This window comes from Cyclopterus lumpus, chromosome 18, assembly GCF_009769545.1.
Source record: "Cyclopterus lumpus isolate fCycLum1 chromosome 18, fCycLum1.pri, whole genome shotgun sequence".
Classification (NCBI taxonomy): domain Eukaryota; kingdom Metazoa; phylum Chordata; class Actinopteri; order Perciformes; family Cyclopteridae; genus Cyclopterus; species Cyclopterus lumpus.
Window position 1 is genome coordinate 9,256,150 of NC_046983.1, and position 16,992 is coordinate 9,273,141.

The 16,992-nt window shown below is 41.8% G+C and overlaps 1 protein-coding gene across 1 annotated transcript in view; it reads left to right on the forward strand.

The window, feature by feature from the left end:
* The window catches only part of LOC117747775 (glucosidase 2 subunit beta-like), a 101,133-nt gene that overhangs the window by 27,086 nt on the left and 57,055 nt on the right, over window positions 1-16,992 (forward strand). Inside the window, exon 9 of the mRNA XM_034557223.1 lies at window positions 7,217-7,303. Coding sequence (XP_034413114.1) covers window positions 7,217-7,303 — 87 coding nt within the window. The remainder of the gene's footprint in view (window positions 1-7,216; window positions 7,304-16,992) is intronic.

Genomic DNA, 16,992 nt, shown 5'->3' on the forward strand with positions numbered 1-16,992 from the left:
TGTTTCAGTTTGGAAAACACAATAGTAAATAGGGACATGTGTAAAAATAAATAAATAAGTGCAACACTTAAAAGTTGAATCGCACAGCTGTGTTTCTACCGCTTTGACTCAATCGCTGAAAACTCTGTCTTACAAGCTGTGCTGACAAACCAGCCTTAAAGCAAGCTCAAGGCAATCGTTTGTATTCTTATCAGCTTGAACCACTTGACAAATACTATTGATGTTGCTCCTCTGTAACTGCACCTCCCAAGAACAGGCTACACACTGTGCAATGAGCAGCGTCCGGGAAGACAAGACATCAATTTCCTCTGGGACAATCTATGCCAGGGCTTCCCAGGTGAATGCATTGATCAGTGATATTGTTCCGTATCACAAGAACGGAAAGGAAATTTAAGCGGTGGGAGCAGTCTTTAAATACTCCCCTTGCATTTCCGGAAAAGGGATTATTCTTAAATTATGCTAATGACACAAAGTGGATAATCGGCTTATTTTATGTACACGCATTTCATTTTACAGTATAGTTGGGGTCGTTGATATAGTTAAAAGTCAGTATCGCAATGTTAAAGTAGGCACCTTGAAAATGTCTATTCTGGTTAATTTGATGACACCTGTGCCTTCTTGTTGTCACAACAAGTCTGGTTTAATATTGCAGCACAAAACTCCAGCACCTACTTAGTCAGGAATAGAAAAGAGGAGCGACTTTGCAGGTCAACTTAACGAGTTGCGATTCGTGACGTGCACTGTGCGACTAGTTTTCCTCAAAGCAGATCTCTGCACTGGCAACACAAGTTAGTTTACTTGCTTAATTCAAAAAGGGGTTGTCTTGTTTTGCACAGTTTATTTTTTATAAACGATCATGACCAGTGCTAACCTGCGGTACAAGTATGTGAATTTTTTTATCAAATTTTTTTTTTTTTGGAGGACTTCAAGTTGAAAGCTGCCCATGTTTTGCCAATTGAGTGCTCTTAATAAGAGCTGTATAGCAGCAGGGCAACGTTTTGGGTGTGCATAAGCAGTAAAGTCATACTGCTCCGATACGGCTGATGGAGAGTCTACAGTAAGCAGAAAGGCTGATATGTCATATACCAAAGGTGTATTGCTGGATTACATGCTGCATAGTTTCCTGGGAAGGCAATTTCATTCCAGTGCAGGAATGCCTGACTCCAAACTAAAATTTGCTCTGTTGCTAACTGCACTTGTATCTATGACAGTTAGAATGGCCATTATCACGAAATAAAAGACCCAGGTTTCCCTTTGTAATAAGAATAGTTTTTAGATGTATTTGACGATTTTTCTAATCATAAAACAATCAAACTGCAACACATCAAGTATGTAAACTAATATGCCGCGTTTCATTTTTAAATATTAAGCCACATCTAATATCCTCTGACCCCATACATACCACTGGCTCCTGGAAGAACATGTTGTTGAGGAACCTCATATCATTTTGTGTTGAACCGGTTGATGTGTTTTGTGTTTCCATGGTGACCCCACCCTGCAGCTCATAACACATTAATGAAAGCTCTCAAAGGCCGCAGGGGCACCAGAATAGTGCACGTCCTCCACGTTTCAGCTATCGTGGCGCTTGGAGGAGTTACACAACCTGACGGCAAAGATTGGGCTTGCTAGCAAAGGGATGACACACAGAATGACAAAACTCCTGTGTCTGTCTGTCAGGCTTGTTCTTTATCCGACTGACATTTGCTGGCTCAGACTCATCCAGGCTCTGGAGAAGCTAGGGATAAGAGTCAAACACAGATGGCTTTTTCCCTTGCAATTCTGTCGAGCGCAAGATTCAGAAGGCGAAAAAAATGTTCTCCAAATCTTCATCCTGTTTTTACTCTCTGAAATATAATTGCCTCCACAAATGTATAAGAATCCAGTGAGTCTTCACATACTGCAACAATGTGTCTCCGTTCCGTTTTCTTGCCCGGCTTTATTCTTTTTGTCTGTGCTGACCCAACCTATTGGTGATTAAGGCGTGATAGGGCCGTTACTTCAGCAGAGACATTTCTCGTCCTCTGAGTGAGTCAAAAGAACAATGCAAGAAAAGCCTTGTGCCATTTAAAACTGATGAGCCAAAGCCAGCACGAAGGAGGAGAGTGTAGGTGTTAAATTGATGGGCGTGTGAAAAAAAGCATCTGCTTTGCAATAGCTTAACAGTTGCCTCAGAAGCGCGCCTGCTATTGTTTCCAAATAAGGATACCCACCTCTGTGTGCCGAGGAGTGTCGCCTTCAGAAAACGCGTGTAAGAGGGATAAAAAATGGTTCCATAAGAAACATTTAGAGAATTTCTTTTTGCACCTTTCCAGGAGCTCTGTCTATTTTCTTTTTTTCTTAGCTGCCTCAAGGTCCTTTTCTGTTCTCCAGGTAGTTCAGATTTAATGCGTGGGCAGAGAACAAAAGACGGCAGATATAGGGCCGGAGTCCGCAGCTGATCCAATGACAGAAATGGCACCGATGCGAGAGGGTCCCAGGTGTTGTCATGACTCAAGTAGCACTCCAAGATGGGGCGTTGTGTTCGAGGGGGCAAGGAGCGAGAAAGTAGCGTGGGGGCATCATGGAGACTTGTGTCCTGTGTGACGAGCTGCCTGTTGTGTGCATACTGCTTGACAGCAGGAAAAGCAAGGAGACAGCACACCTGACCCCTTTGACCTTCACCAAAGCAAGACGGGACTCAGATTTCTGCCACTGAACAGCAGTGGCATGAGTGTGCAGCTCTCCTGTCTCTGCATTTATTTCGGTAAACTTGGGTCGAACAGTTTGACGTCACCGGTGTTCAAATACCAGAAATGTTTGCTGTGTGGAAAGGCCAAAATGCTATCGGAAGATATTTTTTGTATGCCGACTTTTAAATATCGGTTGATCTCAATATACACACACACACACACACACACACACACACACACACACACACACACACAAAGCGTGTTCATCAGCAGATTTCCGATGCAATAATGAGCCACTTTGATTGGTGGGTACCTCGAAGCAGAAATCAACTGAAACGTACATCTCGAATAATACAATATACTACTAGGATTGGTATTGGCAGAGCGCAGAATTAATTATCTTGATTCTAATTCACAGGGCTTTGTTTCCCTTTTTAGACAAGCCATCACGATTATAAAACAACATTTTCATAGATTTCTTTTTTTTCCTCCCAAAACGTTGTGTGAAATGCACCTCTAGGGAAAATCCTCGGTGTGCTCAAATAAATTAACACAGTCCTGTGTCAGTTCTTGTTTACTAAACCCAATTGATTTTGATGCCGGGCTGAAATGTGCTATGCATACATGCAGATATTGTTTGCCATTGTCACTCATAATCCGTTGCTTTTTATGAGCGAAGATTCAGCCAAATGTCAAACAGCACGTGTAATATTCCATATACAGCTGACCTGTTCTTTCAAGTCCAAACAGCCAATTAATAGAGCTGTCAATCACACATCAAAGGCAACACCCAGGGAAGAGCGGAATTCCATAATTGGAAATGTTCCTCCCAAGAATGATGCTTCAATGAAACTATTTCAACCCTGTCTTCAAGAAATGTTGATTATAATATGAATGTGTTTCATAGTTTCTCATAGTTTTTAATGGGAGCTGGCACAGACATTGCCTAATCACGCAGATTAGCAACATTGACCATTTGTGCTTCATTTTAATGCGCGGACAGCTGTCCGTTACCTTTTAATGTTAAGGCATTTAAAGATTTTGCATATATATATATATATATATATATACATACACATACATACATACATACACACACACAAGGTTGAACTAAGAACATGGTTATATTCATGTGCTTGTATAATCTCAGTCTCCTGTGTTTTGCTCCTGTGAGTGCATTTCTACGTGTACCGGGTCTGGTTGTGTGGCTGTGCACTTAAGTCAGGATCAGTATTGCTTTCCTGCTTCTTTACCTTTTCTCACGCACTCCAACACCCCCACTCCCTCTACAGAGTGACATTTATTAATTAAATATGTGTACTGCCGCAGGATGCGCCTCCATTTCCACTATCTCCAGACACTAATAATTACATTGGCATTTAGCTTCGTGATAAGACGACCCTATGGCCTTTATGAAATGTTCACTGGGCCCGGATACTGAGCAAAATATAGACTGATGTGATGCTATATATTGATCCAATTGCCTGTCTTGTCGCTTTTATCTTAAGGAAAGAGACACTGTTCATTAGCGTGGTTAAACAATCTCACCAACAACTGATTTTTACATCATTAAAGGCTGAAATTGAGCTTATGCTGGAATGATGCAGTAGGTGTGCTGTTTAATTGAAGTTAGAGTTGATGGTGACACGTTATCACAGATAAATAAATGCCACAGGGATCATGTTAATCTAGGAAAGATATTTGTGGCCTGAAGGTTTAGATACTTTCTTGTGGCGCCGTGTAGATTAGTTGACTTTCATTGGATTCTGAGTCTGAAAACCAAGAATTTGATTCTCACTTCAAGTGACATACAGAACACTAAGATATGTTTGAATAAGCAAACAAATGATGGATACGCTGCTGAAAGCATTTTCACTTAAAAAAAAAAGCTTTAGAGTATTAAGTTTGATTTGCTCTACCTAATTACTTTGCCTCGCGTGGCCTAATCAGGCTGGTGCATTGCAAGATTATTATGTGGTTTATCAGCTACAGGGATGTATCATTGACGCCTAAGTCACAATTACTCTCATCATGCATTTAGTTTGTTAAAAGCTCACTTTAACCGGTCTCATTCTAATAAATTGTCAGCAAATGGCCTGCTCTCTCTTCCCTTAGTTGTGTTTGTTGTTTCATTGACAACTTGTTAATATTTGCTGCACATGTGGGACATTTCTTTCCTTTATCTTTTCACATGACTCAGGTTGTACTTCTTAGGCTGACGTATAGTTTACCACTGCTGGGGTTGGAGAATGCCTTCACTTCAGGTTGGCCTCAATAATCTCTAAGCACCAAATTAAACTGGAGTTTTGAGTCTCAATTGTTCCAGAACGGCCCAAGCTGAAATCACCGTAGACGGTTTCAGTGAAAACCACTTGGGCTTCCAACTGGACCGTTGGACCTTTTTGGTATCAGCTGAGAGCACTGTTCTTGCTACCTTGGGAAATCTGCCACTGACTTCTATTATTTTGGTTGATGTTTCTGTCCTTGTCTGTCAAATGGGATCACTAGCGAGAACTTTCCTCTCTGAACAACATCCTCACGGGCTGTCTTTGTATGGCTGGGTACTCGGCCGAAGATAAAAGCCCAAAATGAATGAGAATGGTGCTTCTATGAGGCAAAATTGACAAAAGCAGCTGGCAACGTTATTACATATGACTTTCTGCCCGTGCATGTGTGTACATTCAGTATGCACACACAGTATGTGTGCTTTAATATTGCATGGAAGTGGTCATATTTTTAGTTGTGTAAGATCATGGTAATAGATCTCATCTTTTTTGTTTGTGCTGTTTCCACATATTTGCAAGGTGCATTTCATAACTAGAAACCCAATATTCTCTTCCCAGGTAGATATAAATGGTATTGGTAGAACTGTGCTTCTGGGACTACCTCGACCTATTAAATAACATAACACAGTATGTAGCAATGTTATTTGATCGTTCCTCTCTTTTCTCCCTCTCTCTGGAAGGCAATATCTCCGCATCCTGTTATATCATCCCTCGCACCACTTCAACTAAATCAACTGTAGAGCTTATTTGTCGGAATTGTTGGTGAATCTTCTCGTTACATGAGTCAAATCTCTCAGAAATTGCAGTTTAGATGCAGTTTGAAAGTTAACTGGGCAGCCTGCTACATACAAGTGTCTAAAGCTTGAATTTAATGAGCAGTGTAACACACTATAGTACTGGGCAGATATGCTTATGATCACTAAATCTGTCTCTTGTTTTTTCAATTAATTGTCAATGCAATTACCGAAACCCATTGTGACGATGGATTCAAAATTCCAGTTCAAGAAAAACAGCAAATATATTTGACATTTTTGCTTATTAAATTACTTAAGTGATTAATACTCAAAATGGTTGAACATGGATTATCTGTCAATTGACTAATGGATTAATCAACTAATTATTTCAGTACAGAATCTCGCTATCCAACCACACCTTTGCTTATTTTTTCACAAAGGTCGAACTCACGATAAAGACACACTGCATTGCAAATGGGGAACTTGGGCAGTATTCGGCTCATTTCCTCTCTGTGCACACAGCATATTTTGTATGCGTTTCAAACAAACACATTTCAATTTGGCTTCGGAAAGACGACCTAAGCACAAAAGAACTTTTCACCGCACACGTCCAATGTAATTCACAGCACCTGCCTCCCGGTACAAATGTCCAGATCCACAGTGGTGTTTATTAGCTTAGCTTAATTGTGCGTATTATTTAAAGGTCACTGTTTGCTGTGATACATTGCTGCCAAAGCCGCTTCCAGGGGACACTGTTTCAGATGAATAAACACTGAAAGCTGCACCACCTTCCACCCCTCCGTCCCCATCCTTTACCTCCCAATGTGCAGCACATTCTGCACAAGGTCCTGTGACTGATGGGCATCTACTGGTACGCATCGCCTCACTGACTTCCATTTCAGCTGGCAAAATGCAGCAGATTAATTTGCTTGTCAAATTTCTCTCTCTTTCCTGCAGGGGTTCATTCAGATGGGAAGAACGATGTGTTTGTCCTCCAGTGAATTAAAACATGCAGTATATCTGTATAAGTACAACCTACCCGGTGATTAATGGTATCTGACTTCAATAAGCAGTAAACTTCTTCCGTTTGGCTGTAAAAACTGATTTAATGAGAGTGACTTGAATAGATAAGCAGATATGGCAGCGGGGAATATTGGGAGGTGAGCTGAATGGGCAGATGGATGATATGCAGTTTATCAGTTATATAATGCACTTTTTTTAATAAGACCATACATGTGGGGCTAGCAGGCACTCTGTGTGCATCTTAAGATATGTGTCAGAAAGTATACATGCTTTTGAGGAGATGTGTACTCTTTTGGTTCAAGTTGTGTATCGTGTTGTATTAAGAATTTACAAGAGGAGAGAGAGCCTGACATGCTGAGTGCCCATAAAGATACAGAGGATGTGTTTGATTTATATACTGTGTTTGCACATTGATTTTAATTGTTTGCTATTTGACTTCATCTGCTCAGTTACAGTATTTATCATACTTTGACTAAGAATGTCCTCTTACCCTCTTAACCCCCAGGCCTTGTTGGGAGGAGGCGATCAGATGGATCTTACCAAGTTTCAGCACACACTCTGGGACATCCTGACAAAGGGAGACAGTGTCAAGGTGAGCTCCATCCTTCTTCATCTTTCTTCAAGCTGACTACATTCTTCATTCACTCCTTCATGTCGTTGTTCCATATGTTAGTTCCCAGTTACACCAGATAATAAATTGACTCATCCTCACGAAATGGGTGTTGATGGAACCTTGGTGACATTCGGTAGTGGCTATCTGTGGGTCTCGTGAATGTGGAAACATCATTCCTTATCAATGTGCTAGGGTGTCGTTAGAAGACGTTCAAGAAGATAATTATGTCTATCATTGCAGATGCATACTTCCAAGACAGTTTCCTCTAGTTTGGCTCAATCCATTCCGTCGAAAGGCTGTCAAGACACATTGTAGTTGGTAAAACGGTGAGAATTTGCAGGGCAAAGTTACCGTGCAAATTGACTTTGGCTCTGTTAATGAATCTGGTGACTCCAGCTGCATTGGTCAAATTAAAGACTCTGAGAACCAGCAAATTATGCAATTGAAAAAGCCAGACTACTGTTGCTTACCTACTGTTTTTTCTTTTTTTTTGTCTGAGCATTTGATCAATGGATTCCTGTTGGGATGTTAAAGGAATGTCAATCAAAGCCTAGCTTTAATTGACTATGTAAGCACTGTTTTACCAAACCCTTCTCTATCATTGTTCCCTTCCTCCATCCACCTTCAGCAGACTCATCTCAACCCTTTCCCTGTCTGCCATTTTGCTTTTGTCCAAAAACCTTTCCTCTGGCTATTTGAAAACATCTTGCTAACAATGGCTGGGTAGATGTACCCAGGAATAAAATAAAGCACTGGTATCTTCAATGACTCCGGGAACAATGTAGAGACGAGTGAAAACAGACGATACGCACAAAATGAGGAAAAATTGTTTTCCTTTAACCCGAAATGTGCAAAAGCTTGATTACTCCAGAGTTGTAAACGTGGCCGCTGGTGATTTGAAGCCGTGATGTTCTTCTAGTTACCGCAGCGTGATTCGATTTATGTAACGGTTCTATGCTACTTTCACAGCCTCAACCCAAATAACCTCATAATACCTTCCTTTCTTGAGTCCGTGCTGATGTCGACTCCCTAAGGTGGCGGCATATTTTCATATATACTGAGCACAGGTTTATAAACCACATGTTTTCATCTGACGGCTAAGGCCGAAAAGAAAATGTCCGTGCCTCTCTCCGTCTCCTGAACTGAGGACATGAGAGTATGAGATACAATCCTTTCATTTCCGCTCTTCCAGATAAAAAGATGAGACAGCGAGAGTACGAAAGTGAGGCCTATCGCTGGGCAGCAGTGATTGAGTCCCTTCACTAAGCCAGAGTGAGGACCTGCTCAAATAACCCACTCTGCCGATAAGAAGCTAGTCATTTCCATAGACAAAAAACACTGGGGTTCAGATAATATTGCACCATCCGCCTGGCTTATCTTAGTGTTGCTGCATCATAGAAAGTGAATTATAAGGCAAACCCCTGTCCCCCGTCTTTTAATGGAACCACCACTGAAATGCATCCATTTGAAATGGAACGGTATTATTATTATTATTGCTGGCAGTAGCAGCGCAGGTTTGAATTGTATTTAATGCCCATTAACTGCCACTTTTTTAAGAAATATTTTTACCTTTTTCGAATGTTCTGCTACAGGATGCTGTTATTGCTCGCAATGTTGTTTTCTGTAATGCTCTCTTTTCTGCCCAAGCAGACGAGGTCTCAAAATAAAACAGAAAATCATCCAAAATTCAGCGTCACCCCTTTAGAAAATCTCTCTCGGTTGAATAATAGTTGATAGAAAACAATTTTAAAATCTGAAAAATAATCGTGAAATAAATCTGCTTTTTCATTCAAACCCGATTTTTACCGGCATTGACGGTCTCAATTGACGGAGGTGTCCAAACATGACCTTTGAGGTAGATGTGAACCTTAAGGTGTTTGACATCTACCTGTTTACTGCCCTTTTTGTTTAGTCAGTATTTGTCCTGTACAGGTTATTTTATCTATTCATGGCTACAGAGCAACTAGGTGCTCAAAGGTGGTGCAAAGCTTGGTTAATGGGGGGGGGGACTGCCATTGTATTTGTAAATGTGATCATTTGTGGCACATAGAAGCTCATTCTTTTCGATGTGTTAGGTGAGGACAGCTGTTGATCCTCAGTTCTTAGAGATACAGTATGAAGGTTTGAAGCAGTACAGGCTATAATCAGACATCTGAATTTGACTGTACTACTGCAATGCTACTGTTATTACTTTAACCGTTTTGTGCATCTTTCACTCTGCTGGTGATTTATTCCTCATTATATGCAAAACGACCACAAACCAGCTTGTGAAAAAAGGTTTATAAGTGATCAACATTTCTCTCAAGCAATCTTAAGCTTTGCCTCTCTTACGGCATGAGACGTGTCAATTCAATTCAATTCAGTTTATTTTGTATAGCCCAATATTACAAATTAGCCTCAGAGGGCTTTACAATCTGTACACATACGACATCCCTGTCCCAGGACCTCTATTTCCCAAAAATAACCTTTCACAGGGAAAAAAGGGAAGAAACCTTCAGGAGAGCAACAGACTGATATTCTCTATATTGTCGACAGTAGTATGGCAACGCATCAGTGTTGATATTCTCAAGGAGTCGCGAAACACTTGAAAGCGTTCCAGTTTGGTGGCTATACGCTGCTGGATCAAGCGACGCCCTTGCATCCGTTTCAGCCATATTTCATTTGTATGTGACACCATTCTTTTCCTAAATCATAAAACGGATCACGAAAAGAGTGAATTATAGAATGTGCCGCATTAGTGTGGCTTTTTTTTTTTTTTTTTTTTTTTTTAAACATAAACGATCTCAGTCCACACAGGCGTCTCAGCATCGTTTACAAAACCATTTCCGTTATACTCTTCGGTTTCCGGTGCCCTAAACCTCCGGATTATTGTGGACGCTCAGGGTAAATGTAGCAAAGAAATATGTGTTTAAAAATGGAAACGTAGTAGTGTGGATGTCTCAAGACGAGTAACAGATTGGACCGGGTCTAATTATTGACACATTTTGCACAGTAGCTGCGGCGGCTAATGGCGTTTTTTTCATTACACACTTTCATACCGCATTTCCTCCAAAAAGAACAAATCTATTTTCCCTTTTTCCTATTGGCACTAAACAATTGCAAATGATCGCCCTCGGACCTCAGAGTGCGTCCTGGCTGAAAGCAATCCATTCACTGTCTGTAATATACCCACAATAACAGCAAGGGCGGTGACCTTGCGCTATATTCACCTCAAGCATCAACAATTGGAATAAATAATTGTCTTTACGCTTCAAAATCTTTTGTAAAAGCAAGAACCAGCTGTCTCGGCAGTACTAGCAAAAGCATGCCTCGGACATCCAGAGTACAGGGGAATTAACTGAGTATTTCTGGAGATTGTGTGCTTTTGCTGTGGAGACGGTTCGGGGTAAAATGTGTTAACATTTAATGGACCCCTGCTGGGTCTCCCTGTTGCTTATGAAGAGGGCTAAACAAATCTGACATCAAGAACAATTTTGGGGACATTTTCTTCCCTCCCCCACGCTCTCCTTGCCTTTTTTTTTTTTAAAGCAAAGACAACTTTGGTGAATATTTCATGGGGTACATTGCCTCAGTTTCACTGTGTCGAGCGGGGAGAGTGGCACGCGATGACGACTGACGGGCCCACATGCCAGCGTCCTCGAGGAGACAGCCTTTCTGCCCGGGCCTGTCTTCCTGACACGCCTACTCCTTTTTACTCTCCACTTTTCCTTCTGTCACAGACAACAGCTCTTTCGGGCAAGAGTCTGGCGGCTGATTATTTAGCTGTTACTTAAAATTTTAGTCTGACTACAGAACTTCTGCCGATCCATCTGATACTGTTGCAAAATGCCAACATATGGGTACAAATCTGTTTTTGCACAGACTGCAACAATTATAGCACTTAATGATTTGAGTACACGCTTTTAAGATCACACAGGAACTTTACTATGCTTCTTTTGCCAACTTTGATATTCAAATCATTGTGTACAGTGTATTACTGACTTATGAGTATTTCCCCTCCCCTAATTCACAAGAGAGAATGATTCTTTCTACCTTTCTCTTTAAAGCTGACCTAAGCTTTCCTCTTCACTCAGCTACACACTATAGAAATATGCTGCATCAACCATAAAATAATACCACTAAATAATCACTTTTAGCTGTTTATTTCAGCGCTACTCAAACTCCAGCGGCCACCTCTCAATATCGTGTTTCTCGAGGGAGAGCTTCAATGATTGCCTTTACTGTTATTCGAAGGCTCACTTCATTTCCCTCCCCAACATCCAATTTCATGCAGGGATGAGAAAATGCTGCCTTTCCGTGCTACTTACGAAGGTTTGACAACACTAGAGTCTGCTCACTTTGCCATCTCCGCGCACTCCTTTCTCCCCCTGCTCTCTCATTTAATAAACACTGTGCTTTGCTTGACTTGACGTCGGTTTCTGCCTCGCCTTGCTCAGTGTGACGAGCAGCTGAATGGTGTCACAGTTAACAGGGGCGGTATCTCTGTTGTGACAATATTTGTTTGATGTGGGAGTGGTAGTCCTCGGCTGCCATGTTCTCCCCTTCTGCTCTTTTACTTTCTTGTTCCTGCTCTGTCTGGATCTCACCGCTGTCACGCGTCGGAGAAGCCAACTGGCATGACCTGAAAGTGCGACTGCGACACGCAAGCTGCCGTTTCTTTCTCCCCCGTTGATGGCCAATGCGCACGCACGCATACATACAGAGAAATGTATTTATTATTTTTCGAGATTAAAGAACCCTAATTGGCCCTCAATCTGAACTGGTGTCCCAGAATGCAGCAACGGGTACCAGTGATGTATAAAAGATGCTGTGTGTTTGTGCATGTGTCTCCCTCATTTACATAAAATTGTGTTTTCCTCAAACTTAGTCACACATAAATGTGCCATATGTCCATGAATTTACCGCTGACTTTAGTTTTCAAAGTCAAACATACTGCTTAAGCAACTGGCATCATACCATTCTCTCTCACTTAGACACACAAACTACAGACAAATTCATCACAGGCAGCCCTGTGACTGTCTCGGCCCCGTTTAAAGTCTAAACATGGTTTACCAGACGACATGACAATAAAAGGTGCAATTACACTGTAATGTTTTTCACTATCAAACGTAACTTATAGGTGAAAGTAATTCATGATAACATGTAATCGCAGACAGGAAGATAGAAGATACTCTCCTAGAGGAAGCCGATTTTGTCAGGAAGTGCCATTAAAATTAATCAAAAGATTCGCTTGTTAAAACCTCCATGCACTGCTCTCCCTGGGATCTGGAGATACAGAAGAGGAAAGTGCCAGCAGCCGTGTATGGGATGGGGAAAAAGAAAACCACTCAGGGCGTCTTTGTCCTCTGTTTAAACAGTGCCACGGAGGGGGGGGGGTTGAGGGGGGAACTAGAAGAAGGGAAAAGAGAAAAAAGGTTTCTCACAGCTGCCCAGCCTGAGGCCCAAAATATGTGGCGCTTTTCTCGTCACTGCGTCACCAGCCATCGTCCTCGCCTGTCATTATTTTACCTCTTACAGAGCACACACACACACACACACACACACGCACGCCGGTCCCTCAGACACGCATATGCACGCATACACCACCACACACTGTGTGTGCTGTCTTGATCTACACTTAAATGCCGCCAGCATCAGATCCTCAAACATGGCCAACTTAAATGGAATGGAACACAGTGTCAGTTAACAGGAAGGCAGAGCTGGCACTCCAAAATATAAGAACAAGTAACACCAGGGAAAGAAGTATGAAAATGCCTTCATGTAGTGGCTAAATCATTAAAGTTGCCCATGTGCTTTGACAGCTGTAGCTCTTCTTACCGTGGTCAGCTGGCCTCTTAATATTTGTTATTACTTGTTCTTATATTTTTGAGTGCCCTTTTTTATTTTCTATTGAGCTATTGTATTAGAATATATGCCATGCGAAAGTTAGTCAATTCGTCGATGTTACCCGGTTATTACAAAGTGCTCTCAAACTATTTTGTGCATCACTGACGAACCAAAAAGTGTGACCTGAAAGATTGATCTTGAATGTGATGCTTTTTTTTATTGGTTTCATGGTGTGTTCATGGTGTCAGCATTGGATGTTGTTCAAACTGAATTAAAACGGATAGACCTGTACACCAAGTAGCTCCCTTAGAAAGGATTTAACATTGCTGACTTTCTCAGACTTATGGCAATCTGTCAAAGGGTAGTCTTGTAGTCATAATGTAAACAAATAGCTAACCTATCAGGCTGACGTACGGTTGCATTGTTGAAAATCATTTTCAGTCCCTTTTGTTTTAGTTTGGTATGTGTAAGGACTTTCAAAGCGCTGATGCACGACTGACCAGTGGCGTGACCAGAGGGAGGGATCGGAAGTTAAAATGTTTTTTTCTTATGCAAAAAAAAAAAAGCATTGTTCTCCTCGAAACTCTGTAGTGTTTGCCTAACAAGGAAGCTACTCACCATCTGGCGAGCGTCAACATATCCCCAGCGAGAAGCGTTGCATGATTTGTTTCGCTTCAAGCTTCTTTGCCATTTGGGACTAAAACGCAGTATTTCTAACCAAAATCGGTTTATTTCAATAAAATTGCTTTTGAGCCGTGTATCACTTGTTGAGCTGAAGTAGATCTGTGCGGCGGTTTCATGAAGAGTTCAACTTTTGATGACGCATGACACGCAAATATTCACCAACAGAGAAAATCCGAGAGTCCAGCATTGAGGAAGCTGACTCACGAGTAGTTTGAACATCACGAAGAAGCTCTGCCACTTGTGGGGTCTAACTGGACATTAGAGAGGGGGTCAAGGTGGAAGGTTGACCTGCCCTGGGACCATGTTGTGCATTCCCACTCCTACTGTCAATTCAGATGCTTTTGAAGGTGGTCTTTCTCTAACCTTCACCAAGTGACTTTGTTGGCAGGATAGAAAATGCTCATGACTCCTCCTTGGACTGGTCACACAGGATTGCTTTGAAAGGCACAGATCAACAACCCGTCTCACCGACGAGATATAAAAACCTGATGTCGGTGTGGAACTCTTCAAAAGGTCTACGCAGGGTCCACATGGACCCTCCACTCTGCTGCGCTCCCGTCCAAACGTTGAGCTCTGCAGAGGCTCCCACAAATGTCACAGTGGAGTTCAGTTTGCATTAGCAACTGTGTCCCGAGGCAGAGGAGACTCTGCCAACATTGTGCTGCTGTCACATTTACCATTAAACTCTGTTCCTCTGCAGAGATACCGGTCGTGCCGCGAACACTGCAGTCTCCACGTAAAGCCTGACTTTTTGACTTCAGCACGGCTGAAACCTGAGTGCTTAATTGCTGTTTCAGTTTTAAAGCAAATGGAGAGAGATATGGATTCTTGATATAACGATCCATACGCCTGCCCGGCGATAACCAAGCCTTTAAGATGATGGCTGTTAAAATCTGTCACTGCTACAGCAGGAAGAGGAGCAGGAAGGATGTGGAAATTTGTAACAATTCACCTTACGAAAAATACCTAAGGGGAACAGTACATTTGCGACATCTAAGGAAACCGGCAGATCTGATACCCTGTTGAGGACAGACACTAAAATATGACCCTCTAATACGTTTGAAAGCTACCAGATTACACTGACAGGCTCTCCCTTATTCCCACTGTCAGTAAAAAACAACAACAACGAAAGGCACACTGTTTGTTGCATGTAGCACTATGTATTATTGTAAATCAAATGAAATTCATCTGGACGGCATACAGCGAATGAAAGCCGCGAGGCTACCACCTATACTCCAACACAATAAACACACTTAACATTCACAAATTATACCCCATTATAGTCCCATTAGTGCCAAAGTTTCTTAATTCAACTTTGATATTCCGATGTTAAATGAATCCCCAGTTAAGGCCAAAAATAATATCAACAGGTGGATATATTTAATGCGTGGCATGCTTCATGTCTCTTTGAAAGCACTTATGATGTGTGTGAAGTGCTTTTAAGTCTGCATGTGTGCGTCTGTGTGCTACACATGACTTACGGCAGGTTGTGAATGGGGAACATGTTTGAGTTCTCTCTTTTAGAAAATGGGGCAGGGGGGAAGTATATATATATATGTATGTGTGTGTGTGTGTGTGTAAGTGTATACATACATACACACATACATATAATTGAGCCACTAATCATCCTGTCTGCGTGCTCTATGGTCTTTTTTCACGTCACTTCCCCCCCGCCCCATTTTATAAAAGAGAGGAATATAAACAATAGTAACAATAATGAAAGACCCTATTAATAACTCAAACATGTTCCCCATTCACAACCTGCCGTACACCAAGATAGACTTTGGCGGTCCTTTCCAAAGTCATGTGTAGCACACATGCAGACTTAAAAGCACTTCACACACATCTTAAGTGCTTTCAGAGACATAAAGCATGCCACGCATTAAATATTGAAGATATTCTGTAATATCTGTGACACACTCTGGTGACACACTCACCAACTGAGCATTCTGCTGAGGGAATTGAACATAGCAACACACACATAGGAGGAGGCCGTGTCTCTCCGACTTGGCTGTCATGAATTTAGGTCTGCCAAACTGAGCAACAACACAACACAAAAACGCTGAAAGTATTACACAAGTTAGGATTCTCTGTGATTCAACCTTAAGTTGCTGCACAGGCGGCTATTTAAATTGCATCAGTTCCTCTGATGTAAATGTGTATAGCCTTCAACTCCCTTAGAGCTTTTAGTCATTTATTTTGATTAGGGCTGTATTTAAAAGATAAGTCTCTTAAGTAAGTCGCCTGGGAAGATGGGTTGGCGAGGATGGTGGTGGGGGAACAAAATGAAGTCTGTTTGATGATTATAAACTCAGAAATATCTGCTTGTCAATTAATTAGGCGCTTCCTGGGTATGTGTGCCCCTCTTTTCATTTACCAGGGCCCGGCTCTCGGTGGACAAATACCCGCGGTGCACCCATTGTATGTCTAAGTCGTTACATGCATCTCCCGCAGCTGGTGAACGGAGAATAAAGATCCTTCAAAGGCAGACAGTTTTCAAGAGCCTCAGTTTTCATGTGCTGGCTGATTTTTTTTTTCTTTCTCTCTTTTTTTTCTTTCTTTTTTCTTCTTCTTGGAGCGGCACATGTCGCTGCTTGAAGGCTTTTCTCTGCCGATGTCTCCTTCTCAGACACAAACAAGAGCTGGAGAATGATGTGGACATGAAAAGATAGGTAGAATGGGAGGCCTCCATTATTTCTGCCTCACAGCTCAACAATATGTGCATCTCATTGAGCCCATTGTGGCTAGGTGAGCAAAAGCTTATTCCACATCAAAAAGTGAACATTCTTCAATGATTCATAAATGTTGTTGGTTGTGTGTCCATGTCCAGAAGCGGTGGATAGTAATGTATGTAATTCCACATACATAATGTATTAGTATTTCATATGTAAGCAAGCATGCATAAAGGCCCGATTCCACTAGGACTTTCCAGGAAATTGCTTCATGAAACCACAGTGAGAGGATCCTTAAGGAGGTGAATTTAAGAGCCACGGTTTGCTGATAGTTGTGCCGATGGTAAGAATACGAGCGCCTGTCCCGGGCCGGCTGGTTAGCGGTTAGCGGGCCAGCTAGCCGCTAGCCCTGCGAATAATTATTACGTTACAGAGCTGCCAGCCTCATCTCTTTCTTGTAGAAAAGAGATGTCACTTCGTAAGAGG